Consider the following 15565-nt stretch of genomic DNA (forward strand, 5'->3'; position numbering starts at 1 on the left):
TGGTTTTGGTCTCCTCACGGATATTAAGCTCATTTGCTTTGGTGTTTTAGACTCCAGAGGGAGTGTGTCTTCAAACAAGAAGAAATATCTCTAGAGGTTTAGAAGGGCTAATATAAGGAACAAATAAACAACAATACAGATTTTATACTTAAAGTTCTTTGAGGAAAAGTCCCTAAGTACGTCTTCCAAGCCTCTGAATCAAAGCTATTTTTGAAGTTATTGGTATATATCTTATTGATATATTTCTGAGAGATGTAGTCACAGATAATAGCTGGCTTTAGCAGGAGTTTGTGTCCTTACAGAGTCGCTTTAGGCCAGTTGGTTGTTTGGAAGAGCAGAGACTTTTGACTAATTGTCCTTCACATCGTTGTGACACCCAGTTGCGGGGGAGATGGAATAATGCATTGAATGAAACCCAGGATGAATCCAATAATTAATGTCATCTGTTCACTTTTCATATCAGAGTTCTCTCTTGTTTAAGAAAAATTCCAGAGGGTACTTTTATTTATTGATGGATTCTGTGTACCCAATAAACCCGTTGTTTTAAATAATGCATTTTCACCACACATAGAAGTTACATTATTGCTGGATTTTTTTTCAGACTTTGTGTGACCTGGAATTGAGTTTGCATTTCTGTTGCATGTTGCTTCAGTCTAACCCGAAAGCTGCGTGACTTCATGCTCTACTAAGACTCGTGAACAAACCCATATTTCTCTCTGGGTGCTCCTTCGACTCCTCAGTGAGCTGCTCCTAGTGACCATCTCATGCATCATAGGTGACCTAGATAAAACGGTGTCTTCTGGTTCATTAGTCCAGCTCTATTGTTCATGTACAGAACAAAGACTTTATGCATTTCTGCTGGGCTGGCCTAATGTAAAGACAACCGCAGATATGGCAGGAATAGAGCTTAATAAACTACAAGACACAGAGAAATGGCTGCCTGCTTTGGAGATGCACTTGCTTTTTCTTGCAGTCAATAATTGGGGATATATTGCTGTCTAGATTAAAGTCCCATTTTAGACAATATGGTTCATAAAAGCAGCGTTCAGCGATGTACTGCAGCAGAGATCAATCTTAAAGTATGAAGCACATAGTTTATTTACTCTCAGTGTAATTGCAGAGTCATTATTTTTGCTGGGCCGCTAGGTTAAAGTCACATTAAAAACTACTTTGGGAGAGAGTGGAGTTGAGTCTTAAAATGTTTAATTTATTAACTCTACGTGTAACTGCAAATTCTTTAATGGCTGTTTCAGGACACAGACACATACACACACAAATAATTTGCGCTTGTTGTTATAGTTGTTTTAGGACCTTAATTTAAATGCCAAAAGTATGCTTGACTTTATGCCCACTTATAAAGCTTTTTTTTCACCATCATTTGGTCATAATTTAATGAAATACTCCCGCCATGATCAACAGAAAATCTTTTAAACGAATTCAGTTTACCACCCACAGTAATAGAGCAACATTAAATGCACCAGGTGAAACAAGGCGGGATGTATAATGAGCTTAATTTTCCTAGAAAGGAGGTGTGTTTGCACTAAAAGGAGTGACAATGACTTCATTTAAATACTCAGGCTGTGCCTAATCAAACTAGATTGCATGTGGGTTTTGTGCTAAATATATATATATATATATACACACTGCTTTTCTTCTAAATCCAGTACATCAGCTGACGTAGGCCTTTCTAATTAGATGTAGCTGTGGATAAATGTTGATTTGTGTGTTTTGCAGGGACGGTCCAGACCAGAGTTCGCCCCAGATCGGTCAGTTCAGTGGTAACACAGCCCTGGAGTCTGTCTACAGCACATCCAACCAGATCCTCATCAAGTTCCACAGCGACTTCAGTGGAAGTGGTTTCTTTGTGCTCAGTTATCATGGTGAGACGCTCCACACCAGTGTTATTTTTATTTTAGTTTTCTTATAGTTTATAATATTTGGTATTATAGGATATAATATTTGGTATTATAGTATATGTATATAGTATATTACATAGCATATTACAGTATATAATATACTATATTAAGTATTACTATATACTAAGAAATGTAAACACGTAGGAGTATCACAATAACAACCACCCTTATCAAAAAAAATACCGGACAAAGAAATTGAGGAACTATGGGTATATAAAGCAGGGAGATAATGAGTAGAACAGAACAATCCCTAACAATCCCTACTCGACCCACTCCGAGCGAGATTCGACCCGTGGTCTCCGGTGTGGGAGATCAGGAGTGAGGTTTACACCCACAGCTCTTACTGGCCAACGTCCGATACATAAGAACTAATTAACAGCAAGGGAAACACAGGAAAACGTGAAACAATCAAAGAGAGTGAAAACTAAACTAAAACAGGTATAACAATTTATTTTAATTTAATTTTTTAGTGCAGTTTATTGCCAATTTAGGCAAAATTTCAAATTTTTGTTTAGTTTACTTTTTTCAGGAAACCTTAATATTTTATTTAATTTCAGCTTTATTTCTTTTAACAGAAATGTCTTTAATTTTAGTTTTAGATAGTGATAATAGCTCCATTCATAGACATGTTTTACCAGTTTATCGAATCCAATTCCTCAACGACCGATATGGGGTTTATTTTAACAACGCAAGTTGAATTTAAACTGTTTAAGCCCTATATCATTTTCCTGTGTGGGATATTGAAGGATTTAAGACACTTTTTGGGAACCTGAGATGATCTGCAAACTGGTGCATTCTGTTTCAATGATTATCTGGCAATACTGTGTCATTTCTATACCCAGGAGGCACATAAAGTGGCTTATGTTTACACTGATCATATTGACCTCGGGCTGCTGACTAGTATTTATAGTTTGTTACATGCTTTCATATTGATCCTCGGCCCTTGTCAGCCGTCACTCGCGGTTAATGACTCTGACGTATTGAGGGAAAACGACTGCGAGTCACACCAACAATCACAATGATATGTATAGTTCTCTGATTAGCATATTAGGTTTCCCTAAAGCCCTTACTGAAGGGATAGTTCACCTAATAATTAAAATGATTTTATATACTCACTCTGTTGTTCTAAACTTGAATGACATTTTTTTTCTGTGGAACACAAAAGAAAAGCTTTTGAAAACGCTTTCTTATGGGGACCAGGCGCTGTCATAAAAAAAATAACATCATAAAAGTATAATAATATATGTTGTCCATGTGACTTAAACATATAGTGTCCTGAAACCATCGTATGAAATTTTAAATAACACCTTTTTTTGTTCAACCAAAGCTTAGAAAGACATGAGGGTGAGTAAATGATGTCAGAATTATGATTGAGTTATTCTTTTAACACTTTTTACATATTTAATGTTGTATGTTGAAGTAAAAAACTTGATTTTATGCTCCAGACCATATTGTTTTATCACTCAATGAGTTCAGTTTCTTCGCCCGTCTATCGTGGATTGAATTGCAGATGACTAATTTTCCATCTGCAGATATTTTAGACTGTGATGCGAATGCACAACAAAGGGAAAGGATCGTCTATATTTACTCAGATTTGCCCTGGGAATACCCCGTTCCATCATAATGAGTTTAGCTTTGATTCTATTTGATTCTGACACCGAGCCTGAAAGACAACTTTATTTTCACCAACTGCTTTGATACGAATTAGTAAAAAATTACCATCCATTAAACTGAAATATTCATCTAGTATTTAGTATGTTATCTAATCATAATAGGGCTCTGTCGGGTCTGCCAATCTGCTCTCTGATGTCGCATCCTCCAGTGTTTTAAAGCCAATCTAGCCAAAGCAGCTTAGACAGGGATCTATGGAATATGATTATGAGCTTGAAATGGGCTCTCAAATGCAGAGATCATGCCCTCCAAATTCACTCAGGTTTATTAGCAGGACTTTACTCTATATTCAGTCCAGACACCAAGGGCATCAAAGTGGCATCTCTGATTTAGAGAATCGCAAAGCAGCCAATTTTAAAGACTTAATTCCAAAGTCTCGTTGTAATGGCTCTCAGAAGTACACACACACACACACACACACATATACTATCCGCATCCTCCTTCCCTGGTCCCCGAGTCATCAAAGAAAAACAATGAACAAAAAAAAAGCCGTGTGTATGTGTTTAAATCACAACCCACTGTTTTCCCTTTTTCACACCCACTTGAAAAGCCTCTTCTGTAGAAGTACAGTGACTTGAGCCACATGGCTCCTGATCAGAGCGTCCGGGCTGCCCCCCTTTTGTTCCCGTTCCACTTTGGCCACTTCCCCCAAAACACAACAGGAAACCCGTTAGGAAGCAAGCTGAGATGAGCCACATGCTAAGTGGGCTTCAATAGTTAATTAGTGTGTTTCCAACCTCAGCTTGGCAGGAGAAGACAAAGCCAGTGTCTTCCGCCTACACTCGCTCCTTCCTCAAAGCCAAGAGCTCCTGATATCCATCTTAATCAATCTGAAGTCTTGACAGTTATGGCTTTGTGTCGAACTTTGAGGTCCTGTTGCGTTCGCGGTTTTTATTAACACCAGAGTAATTAACTCGGTGCAAAGCTACTCGGTAATTATCACCAACCCTCGTGGCTATCTATGCATTGCACTGGAATGGGCTGCAGAGCTGTTGCATTCACTCAACTAATGTATTACTCATGCAATCCGTGTCTGAATAAATGTGGTTAATTCCTTCTCTTCTTAAGTGATTTGCTCATTATGTGCGTCGTTTTGTTCTTGGCGATTTCAACGACTGTGACACGCTCACTTTGCTTGGGCGTGTATCCACTGTCAGAGATGCCAGCGATTGATAAGACTCTGTGTTAGCGTCGCTGAGCGGCCCGTAGCGCAGTGATAGTCACCCCTCCATGCGCCTCAGTGTCACCCTACTTAATCACATCATTATTTGTCACGGCAGGCTCCTCTGTCATTAGTACTGACTAGATGCCAACGCAACTGTGCCGAACGTCACACTGCGCCAGGGGCGTTTTTTCAGAGGAAAATTTGAATGAGAAAATAATGGGCTTTACCAAAATAAACCTGGAAGTATTATGAAATATGACATTGAACAGTGTGTACGTCAATATTAGTCTGTTCAAAAATGATGCCAGTAGGTACAGTTCACTTTGCTACTTTGCTTTCCTTCAGTATGGTGGAAATAATGGCTAAACAAAGTAAGAAAAGTCACATGAAGTTACTCATTTGTAATAATGTACTCATAATGTAACTCATGGAAAAACTCATTTCCGGGAGATGACACAACAACCATCCCGCCCCATATATTAAATGCTATTATATTAATTTGTGTAAACTGTCTAACACAGGTTCGTTCATTCCAGTGGCGGCTGATGATTTATTATCTGGGGGGGCTGGGGCGAAAATAAATAAAAATACATTTCAGATAGATGTTTGAGGTATCTTACCCCCGTTGTTGTCCACAAAACTTCAGTGCCGACACTTTGAAATAAAAGACAGGGAAAGCAAAAAAGGGCATTGCTAACATCACATCTAGCCACCTCCATTTCTCATAACAAGCGCGGGTGAGCTCCGGGTGAAGCTCGTCCTCTGTCACTGGCTGATGCTGATTTATAAATTGGGTTGGTCCGGTCAGAGATCCTTTATCCTTTTTTATTCTTCCAGCGAACGCCTTGTGAAAAAGTTTTTTTTTGTAAATCAATGACAGAATTTGGTTTAACTGTTGCATTATCTCTACGAAAGTGATCAGTTTATCAAGGTTTTGGCGGAGTCGCCTGCGCACTCGCAGTAGTGGCCAAGAGCATAGAGTTGAATGACAGGTGACGAGAACCAATCAGATTGGATAAAATAACATGTATCCAATTCTGATTCGCCAGGGACGCAGCGACCTGCGTCCGGAGGAGAATCTTTAAGAAACCAATTAGAGACCAGCTTAAGGTCACATGCTGCTGAAAATGTAAGGACTCAGATAGACATCCATATGTCCGGCGTCCCTCGCTCATGAAACCGCATGAAACATATTGAAAAACATAGAAAATAGTTAACCGATTAAAGCCAGTTTTTAAATGCTGAGGCTCTTACTACCAGCCTGCACATCGTATGCGTAAACTATTTTATTTTTATGTCATTTTTATATCATTTTTGCATACATGTATATTTCTGGAATTTTGATGGGGGCGGCGCCCCAGCGCCCTCTATTGACAAGCCACCACTGGTTCATTCAATAGTAGGCTCTTCGTGCGACAAAGGTGCAAGTGATGTAGTTGAGAGTGATGAAAAAAGCCTACAAAATTCAAACACAAGTGGTCACAGAAGACGCATTTGAAACGCACGATAATGCCAGGTGTAATGGTAATGCATCTTTGCTGATCACTTGTGATCGGTTCACTGAAAACGCATCTTAATACCGGGTGGAACACAGGCTTTCTCTCTCGCTCACTCGATTCCCGGGATATGCATATAAAGGTGGGATGTCTGACTCTGTCATGTGATAAAGCCCAACTTTTCAGGTTCACAACTGGTCTGCAAAGTCGTCCACACACATATTTACAGACATAAGGTGCAAATATTGTGTAATGTCAATAATGCAGCGATGTATGAAGCTCACTTCACACAGAAATCACTTTGTTAGTTAATTCAGTGAATCTGCGTGAGCAGCTTTGAACCCGTTGCCAAATCTGCAAAATTTGCCCAATCGCATGGACTCTTTTGAATGAACGGATTTTGCAGACTAAAATTTGCAGAACAATTGTAAATGACTGCACTTTTTAAACACATAAGTATGACCTTACATCTCCTATTGAAACTATTCTGAGATGGACTATAGGGTGGAGAACTTTTAGAGGTAAATTTGTACAGATGAGTCCATGGATTAATAATATATAAATGCTACATAAAAATGTTTGTTCCTTCCTAAAGATTTTTTAAAGGTTACAGTTTTGAATATCTAAAAACCTAACAAATCTTTAACCACATCTTTCCTCCTCTTGTTTTGCAGCCTACCAGTTACGAGTCTGCCAGCCTCCACCAGAGGTTTCAAACGCAGATATCCTGATGGAGGATAATGAGTTAGAGATAGGTATGAACACACAACACTGCTTTTGTTAATAAAACTGGTTCTGATTCTGAAGGGTTGGTTTGAGGTCCAGCATACCAGATTTATTTATACATTCTCCTATCCTGTTTTTCATATATGCTCCTGAAGAGTAAAAGGGCCAGATTTACTAAACAGGGCAAATTAGCATCAGAGCTCATTCCAAAAAAAAGTGCAGATGGGAAAGTTTTGCACGTGATTTACTGACGACAAACACATTAAAAAACACAGATGCAGCCGGATCATTTCTATAATGACCAACACAATCTACCAAGAGCAGCGCAACTTAGTGCCTGGTTTAAGACTTGCTTTTTTTGGGCGGTAAATTAGGGCACAAACAGCTTTACATTGAGGAGCGTAAACCTTAGTAAATGACCTTGCGTGATTCATTTAAATACTCTCCTGCCACAAATTTTGCCCCTTAAAGGGAAACTCCCACAAATGTATACGCAATAAGTTCAGCTGCAAAAATAATTGTGCCCATGCCTTTACAGTGCTAATTTTTCCCTGCGTGTTTTTAGTAAATCCTGACAGTAGTTTTCTAACACCAAAAGAGGCTTTGCACTGGCCCTAAATACTTGGTACTTTAATACCATTTCTCTGACTGTTTGATTGTCTTTAATACCTGGAGAAAGCTACCCGTCATCATTCCCATTAGGGTTTGTTCCCCCAAAAATGTTTTCCCAAACCTATGTGACTTTCTTTCCTCAGCACAGCACAAAATAAGCCATTTGAAAAATGTCTCAGTGTTTTATGTCTATACTATAGTTTTGGACCCCGTTGGCTTTCTTTGTGCAGAAAAAAAAACTTTTGTGTTCCACAGAAGAAAGTCAAAGGGGTTTGGAATGACATGAGGGAAAATGTAGACAGAATTTTCATTTCGCAGGGAACTTTTCAATAAAGAAATGGATAGGGCACTAATAAAACATCTACTATAAGTAAGGGTTAATGGCCGACGAGGTGTGCATCCATTAATCCGAAGTCCATTAATACCTAGACAATGCACACCTCAAAGGGCATTAACCCGCTTATGCCATGGTCACTTGCCAAATAACACATTTTTAAAACATTAGTTTATATTTTAATAAGTTTTACAATCGAAATCTAAAGTTTTTACAAACAATAACTTGGATTCCCTTGTTACGCCTGACGGTTTATTTAGCAACCGGAAATATTTATAGTCCGCTCAGCACTGTTATCTCCTTGTGTCGTTTCTCGGTTTGATTTACAATATTTCTTTCTTCAGCAGCATCCCAGTCATCAAAGTTGTCAAATTCTCCAAAAAGGTTAAAAGAAATAACAAAGTCGCTCATTGTTGTATTAGAAGGCTATTTATAACGGCTAACTAGATGTTTGTTTTGATACAATAAATTGTAAACGGATACTTTGACTGCCTGTTGCTATGGTTACTCTCAGCTGATGTAGCCATCGCATTTATTTATTAATTTCGAACGGTAAACAGTCAGTTTCACCAGAACTCCTTTACTAGGTGTCCTCTATCACTTTTTAATGGACACCCTGCAGCCAATCAGAATCGAGTATTCACTCATACCATGGTATAATGCAATTTATGCTCCTTGCAAGTGTTGTTCGTCGCATACGTACATCCACCTGTTACAGAAGTCTCGACTCTCAGAAGTCAACTGCCCTCGGTGCCAGCGTGACTATTAAAATAGTACCCTAAATAAGACCCATTCATAGCACAATCATGTTTGCATGAAATATCAAGCCTGCTTTTGATGGGTGCCACAGAAATTAGGCCAATACTGTAAAGGAGATTCACCTTGCCCTGTTGCCTAGACACTGGCAGAGCACAGGAACGCTTCTCCGCATAGGATGCGTCATAGCTGTGATGTTTTCCAGGTGCTTACGCATGATTATTTTTAGATAGGCGATGGTGGAAGGGTTGTCATACAAAGCCAATACATGCAATTCATTAGACAGGGCTGCAAACGCTGCTGTTTTACAGCTCAATTATCAACCTCTTCAAGTTTAGCGTTAAACTATATACATCACAGCCGCATCTCGGCCATCTTTCTCCATTAAAGCTAAGGAGGTTCGCTGTCCCAACTAATTAAACAGACGCTTAATCATTATCTCTGTGTATCAGGTGATATTATCCGCTACCGCTGTCACCCCGGATTCAGCCTGGTGGGGAGTGAGATTTTGACGTGCAGGCTTGGAGAACGGCTTCAGATGGATGGAAACCCTCCCTCCTGCCAAGGTGGGCATACTCTTCAAGATTAAAGACACAGATGTTAAATTACTGAATACCTTAAAACACTCTCAACACCACCAAAGGACATATATTTCAAATTATACGGTTTTTCTTTTCTTTTCGGTTTACCTTTTAAAAAACAAATTTATGCTTACAGTATATAGTTATATCTGTGTTTTGTTTTTTGTTTTGTATTTGTTTTTTGGTCGATATGTTTATTTTGTAAAATTTCTGTATGTATTCCTGCAATAAAAAATAAAAATAAAAATATATATATATATATACACTGCTGCTGTTGAAAAGTTTGGGGTCGGTAAGAATTTTAATGTTTTAAAAGAAGTCTCTGCTGCTCACCGGGGCTGCATTTATTTGATTAGAAATACAAAACAAACCCAGTAATATTGTGAAATATTATTTCAATGTAAAACAACTGTTTTCTATGTGAATATATAGTAAAGTTTAATTTATTCCTGTGATCAAAGCTGAATTTTTAGCATCATTACTCCAGTCTTCAGTGTCACATGATCCTTCAGAAATCAGTATAATATGATGATTTGATGCTCAAGAAACATTTCTCATTATTATCAATGTTGAAAACAGTTATTCACATTTTTATTTCAGGACTCTTTGATGAATAGAAAGTATTTTTAATCAAATACATGCAGCCTTGGTGAGCAGAAGAGACTTCTTTTAAAAACATTAAAAATCTTACTGACCCCAAACTTTTGAACGGCAGTGTATATATATATATATATATATATATATATATATATATATATAAAAGAATAAAGACACAGACTCACCAGCTTCCGTTTCCCAGGATTATGTGCCTAATGCATTATCTCTGTGAACGCAGCACAGAACCTGGGTTAAAAGTTTCAGTGTGTTAAAGCATGTTGCCGTGGAAACATCCGACCTCTGTCCACAAGTACATCGCAGGATACTGGGAACGATAGACTATAAGATCAAATCACTCAAACGAGCATCATACATGTAATGGAGGGTAAAATGTGATCATAGGCGGTATTGCTGATAGGCCATGAAGAGCTCAGTCATTTCCTGTCACTGCTTCTTCCCTCACGCTCTCTGTTGATGAGTGATGCGACTCTTGGAGTTTAGTGGCTCAAACAGCTGCCGCCATTAATCTTTCATGGCTCCATCCTTCTCCCTGCATCCCCACGAGAGAGCACTCACTTTGTTAGAATTTGTCCTGTGCTTAGATTCAGGAAAGTGCCTGGAAACGGTAGTTCAATCATTTGTCATGCACATTAAAGCAGTTTCGGAGGGGAATAAACAAAGTGAGCCATGGAGCAGAAGAGCTCATGAAGTGTTTTGCAGAGTATGTAACATTTCAGGCTGACTTGATGAAAAATTGTCTTTTGCAAGATGACAGACGATGACCACCTACAGTTTTTGAAAAAATATGGGTAGCACTTTATTTTACAGTCAAATTTTATGCATGTACATACTACAGTATGTGCTTATTATAGCAATTACAATAACTGAGTAATAACTCGGTACTAACCCTGAACCTAAACTTAACCCATTTAGTTACCTTATATTACCAGTACTTTCTTGGATAAGTACTGTAAAATAATTTGTATAGTGTAACTAAAATATGGTACCAGGAAAATTATTTGCTGTGTTAAATCTAAGGAACTATTTAGATTAATATATACCAGACCTGATTTCAGTTGGTGAATATTATAATCGCTTAACTAGGATAAACTGGATTCACTAATTTGGTTCATTGTTTTACTATTTCATTCTTGGAGTTTAGCTTAGTGTAGTCGAGTTTTGTTGAGTTTGATTGGGTTAATGTAGCTCGCGGTCAAGTTTAGTTTTGTTTAGGCTTGTCTTCCTAGTTTTTCTTAGATGAGTTCAGTTTGGTTTATTCGAGTTAGGGTAGTTAATTTCTCGAGGATTGTTAAGTCAAATGTAGCCTTGTTTAGTCTGGTTTTATTTAGTTTAGTTCAGTTTGGTTGGGCTATTAGTCTAGTTTAAGTTTGATGAGTCAAGTGTTCTCTTATCTAGTTTCTCTAGTTTATCTGAGCTGAACTAAACTTACTGAAACCAGCTCAAAATAACTAAACGAAACTAGAGAAGACAACACTTGACATCTCTTATCTAGTTTAGTTTAGTTTCTCTGAGCTGATTTCAGTTGTGTCGAGTAAGGATAGTTTTAGTTAACTCGAGTTTGGTCAGTCTCATCTAGAGTCGAGTGTAGTTTAGTTTGGTTTAGTCTTGTCAGGTCTAGGTTTGTTGAGTGAAATGTAGTCTTTTCTTGGGTTATATAGTTTTATTTAATTTAGTGGTTAATTTAGTAATTTGCCTTTGTCAAGTGCAGGTTTGTCGAGTCTAGTGTTGTCTAATCTATTCTAGTTCAGTTTCTCTGAGCTGATCAATGTCTTTTTCATCTTTGTCTACTTGGGTTTCGTTTAGTTTCAGTTTAGAATAGAATATTATCATCATCATCATCATCATCATCGTCATCATCGTCATCATCAACTTTTATTCCAGACTCTTAGTCCATTCAGAAGGCACAGACATAACATGCAACATACATAAAACAAATACATATACAAAAAAACAAAACGGCATTTCTATAAAAGACACTTATACCACTCTTTCCATAGTGATGATTGGTATCGTATGGCACTAACCCTAGGATTTACTAGCAGCATAACAATGCTGTTCTGGTTTTATTTCATTCAGGCGACAAAAAGTCATTCAGGTGACAAAAGAATAGAATAGAAATGAACTGATTTGAGCTAAGTGCCTTATGAAACATGAGTATTACCATGTAAAACATGCCAATCTTATTGATACATACTAAATGAATACCTAATAAAATCTTTTTTCCCCCACAGTGCAATGTCCTGCTCATGACGTTCGATTCGACTCATCTGGGGTGATTTTAAGCCCTGGATACCCAGATAGTTACCCCAACCTACAGATGTGTTCGTGGAGCATCAACGTGGAGAAGGGCTACAATATCACCATGTTTTTTGAGTTTTTCCAGACTGAGAAGGAATACGACATTCTGGAAGTCTTTGATGGTAGACTTTTTTTTCTTATTTAAACTAAAGGCTTTTATTGTAAAAGTGTTGCATTGACTTTTGTTGCATGTCATGTATTTTTTTTATAAATACAACACATGAAAGGTGAAATTTGAACTTGCATTAGTCTAATAAGTGTGTATATGCCTCCCACAGAGTAGTCACCATTTGTGGCCAAGGCTGTTATTATCTACACTTTACCTGCTTTGCCTATTTTCAAGATATTTTCCAAACGTATTTTCAAACTGTGTACAAACTAAGCACCAAGCTTCATCTTTTTTGACAGGTATACTTCAATATAACAGTCCTCCTGCAAATTCTCTATCTCTTCTGTTTCTTTTGAAGGACCCACAATTCATAGTCAGACCCTGGCCACATTGAGTGGTGACCTCCCGACCCCCTTCAACATCACCACCACGGGCCACCAGCTTCTCCTGCGCTGGTCAGCTGACCACGGCACCAATAAGAAGGGGTTTCGCATCCGCTATGTCGGTGAGTATCAAAGTATGTATCCATTTAAATCTCTTTATTGCTTGCACGTTTTCCGTCTCTGGACTTGAATTTGAATGAGCATGTGTACTTTGGGTAGTTGACATGAAGTACTTTTAGATAGATGTCCTGCAGTGTGACTTAGTATACTCTTAATTAAAAATAATGAATAATTTCCACTATTTTTATATTTAAATGTCCTTACTTTAAAGACATCATTAATTTAATAACACTGTTTAATGTAATTTTTAGCAAAACACAAAACAATTATCCTTTTACCCGTTATCCCTAACTAAATTTTTAGGAAGTTTTTAGTGCACTACCATTTAAAAGTTTGGGGTCTCTAAATTAACTTTTATTCAGCAAGGATGCATTAAATTGATTGACAATAAAGACATTTATAATGTTACAAAAGATTTGTTTCATATTGATGCTGTTCTTTCTGTTAACTTTTTATTTATTAAAGGATTCAGAAAAAAAATGTATCAAGGTTTCCACAAAAATATTTATCAGCAGAATGATTTACAACGTTGATAATAATCATAAATGTTTCTTGAGCAGCAAATCATCATATTATAATGATTTCTGAAGGATCATGTGACACTGAAGACTGGAGTAATGATGCTGAAAATTCAGCTTTGATCACAGGAATAAATTGCATTTTTAATATATAATGAAATAGAAAACTACTATTTCAAATTGTAATAATATTTCACAATATTTCTCTTTTTACTGTATTTTTGGTCAAATAAATGCAGCTTTGGTGAGCAGAAGAGACTCTTTCAAAATCATTAAAAAATCTTACCGACCCCAAACTTTTGAAAGGTATTCATTTAGACAAAATATATATAATTTGATATTTATTGCTTTAAGTATTTACCAGCCATAACATGAAAATAATTATCGACAATTTAAAGGAATAAATCCCAATCTGTTATTATTTACTCGCCCTTTTTTTACTTGTATACATTTCATTATCATTATAAATCTAAAATCTGCATATTGATGGGGGAAAATGTTATTGGATGTTATGCGTCAACTACCCATGAGTCAGAATCTTATGTGTGTGAATGCATGTGCACGTATATGTGTGTGTGTGTGTGTGGGTATGTGCATGCGTGCGTGTGTGTGTGTGTGTGTGCGCGTGCGTGCATGCGAGTGCTTGTGTGTGTTCATGGATGGACGTGTCGTGTACAGTGTTAACATATCTGTGTAACTTTGTTTGTTGGGTACTTTGTCGGGTTTATTTTGTTGTTGTTTTTCTGCCTTAGGAGAGCGGTACACACTACCTTACTTCAGCTCATATATGTTTGACAAATGTCCTTTGCCATTTAGGTTCTGCACTTTACAGTCTCTTGGAAAAAATAATACTGACAGAACAAGAAAGGGCAGAGACCCATTGGCCCAATAGTGCACTGTGGTTAAGTGAATACTACACTCGCCGTTGTGGATGTCAACCAAAGACCTGGGGACTCCAAATACACATATTCTTACCACAACTCACCTTTCAGTTCCTCAAGCCTGAGTGTGTGTTCACATGTAGTAGAGCGGACAGGAACGGGACAGACAAAGCTACAGTATGAGGGCTCTCTGTGGTCACTTAAAGCAGGTTTCCCTTGTGTTTCTGCGGTTTTTCCACGAAAAGACGTTTTGCAGACATGAGCAATGCACCGTTCTCGTGGAAAAGAACAACTCTTATGTCTGTGTAGTTACAAAGTTGTGTAAATCCTGATGATCATGTGATTCAGCATGATTTGAGAATGATCCAAAAAGCATCTCGTGCTTCAAAGGAAGCAAGAACATCTGACCATCTCTCACTTTTAGACCCCGCTATATATAAATTGTAATTTTAAAATGTTGCAGATGAAAAATCCATATTAAAGGATGCTTTTGTACATGTTCAGTTTTCTTTAGTGTGTAATGTTGCCGTTTGAGCATGAAAAAAAAGTCTGCAAAGTTCCAGTGGGAGTTATTCTCTATATTCTCTGAAACGCCTCCATTGTAGTCTTGAGTTTCTTCCGGGATCAAACACGTCACAATATTCCTCATTTAAATAATTCATACGCAGAATAAAGGGCTGGGGCCTGATTGAGTTAGTTAGTAGTGTGTTGAAACTTTTCCCAAACATGCTGGAAGCGCTTGACCAATCACAACACACTGTTCCAGCCGACCAATCAGAGCACAGTGTGCTTTTCAGAACAGAGCGTTACTGACAGACTGGGAAGAGAGGAGCCGCAACAATGTAAAATATGGAAAAAATTATGAAACATCTCTACTCATTCTGTAATCTGGGCCAGTAACTAAAAGGTTTAAACCGAGCAAGAGCCGATCCCGGGGCGATCCTGGAGCAATCACTATTGTGCCCTTGAGCAAGGCACTTAACCTCGGGTTGCTCCAGGGGACTGTCTCTGTAACTTCATTAATTCCACCTGGTCATATCGCAAATAATGCTTTATTGTGAACTTTATTGAGCGGTAATGTGCATATCACATTACTGCAGTGGCAGTTGCTGAAATTTATTCTCATTATCAACACTGCGTGTGTACATTTTAGTTTCAAAGATCTTTTTAGTGTTATGAAATCTACCCTACCTCATGAAGCAATAGTTTTCCTTCCCTTGCTCTCATATTTTCTCTCAGCAATATCCCCACACTGACTTTCCATCCAAAGTCTCAGCCGTTTCTGCTCAGGGGTGTCAGCACTGCTCACCTCGGCTTTGTTTTCATCACAGTTGGACTTCCTAAACCCAGTTTTAACTGTTGTTCGTGCTGCACATTCTGG

The 15565-nt window shown here is 37.9% G+C and overlaps 1 protein-coding gene across 1 annotated transcript in view; it reads left to right on the forward strand.

The window, feature by feature from the left end:
- csmd3b (CUB and Sushi multiple domains 3b) overlaps positions 1–15565 on the forward strand; it is a 487110-nt gene that overhangs the window by 403811 nt on the left and 67734 nt on the right. Inside the window, exons 44-48 of the mRNA XM_077195799.1 lie at positions 1735–1880; positions 6923–7003; positions 9129–9242; positions 12107–12295; positions 12641–12787. Coding sequence (XP_077051914.1) covers positions 1735–1880; positions 6923–7003; positions 9129–9242; positions 12107–12295; positions 12641–12787 — 677 coding nt within the window. The remainder of the gene's footprint in view (positions 1–1734; positions 1881–6922; positions 7004–9128; positions 9243–12106; positions 12296–12640; positions 12788–15565) is intronic.

The sequence above is a fragment of the Siphateles boraxobius genome, unplaced genomic scaffold (genome assembly GCF_051911475.1).
Source record: "Siphateles boraxobius isolate OS27281-9 unplaced genomic scaffold, OSU_SipBor_1 35, whole genome shotgun sequence".
Taxonomy (NCBI): Eukaryota; Metazoa; Chordata; class Actinopteri; order Cypriniformes; family Leuciscidae; genus Siphateles; species Siphateles boraxobius.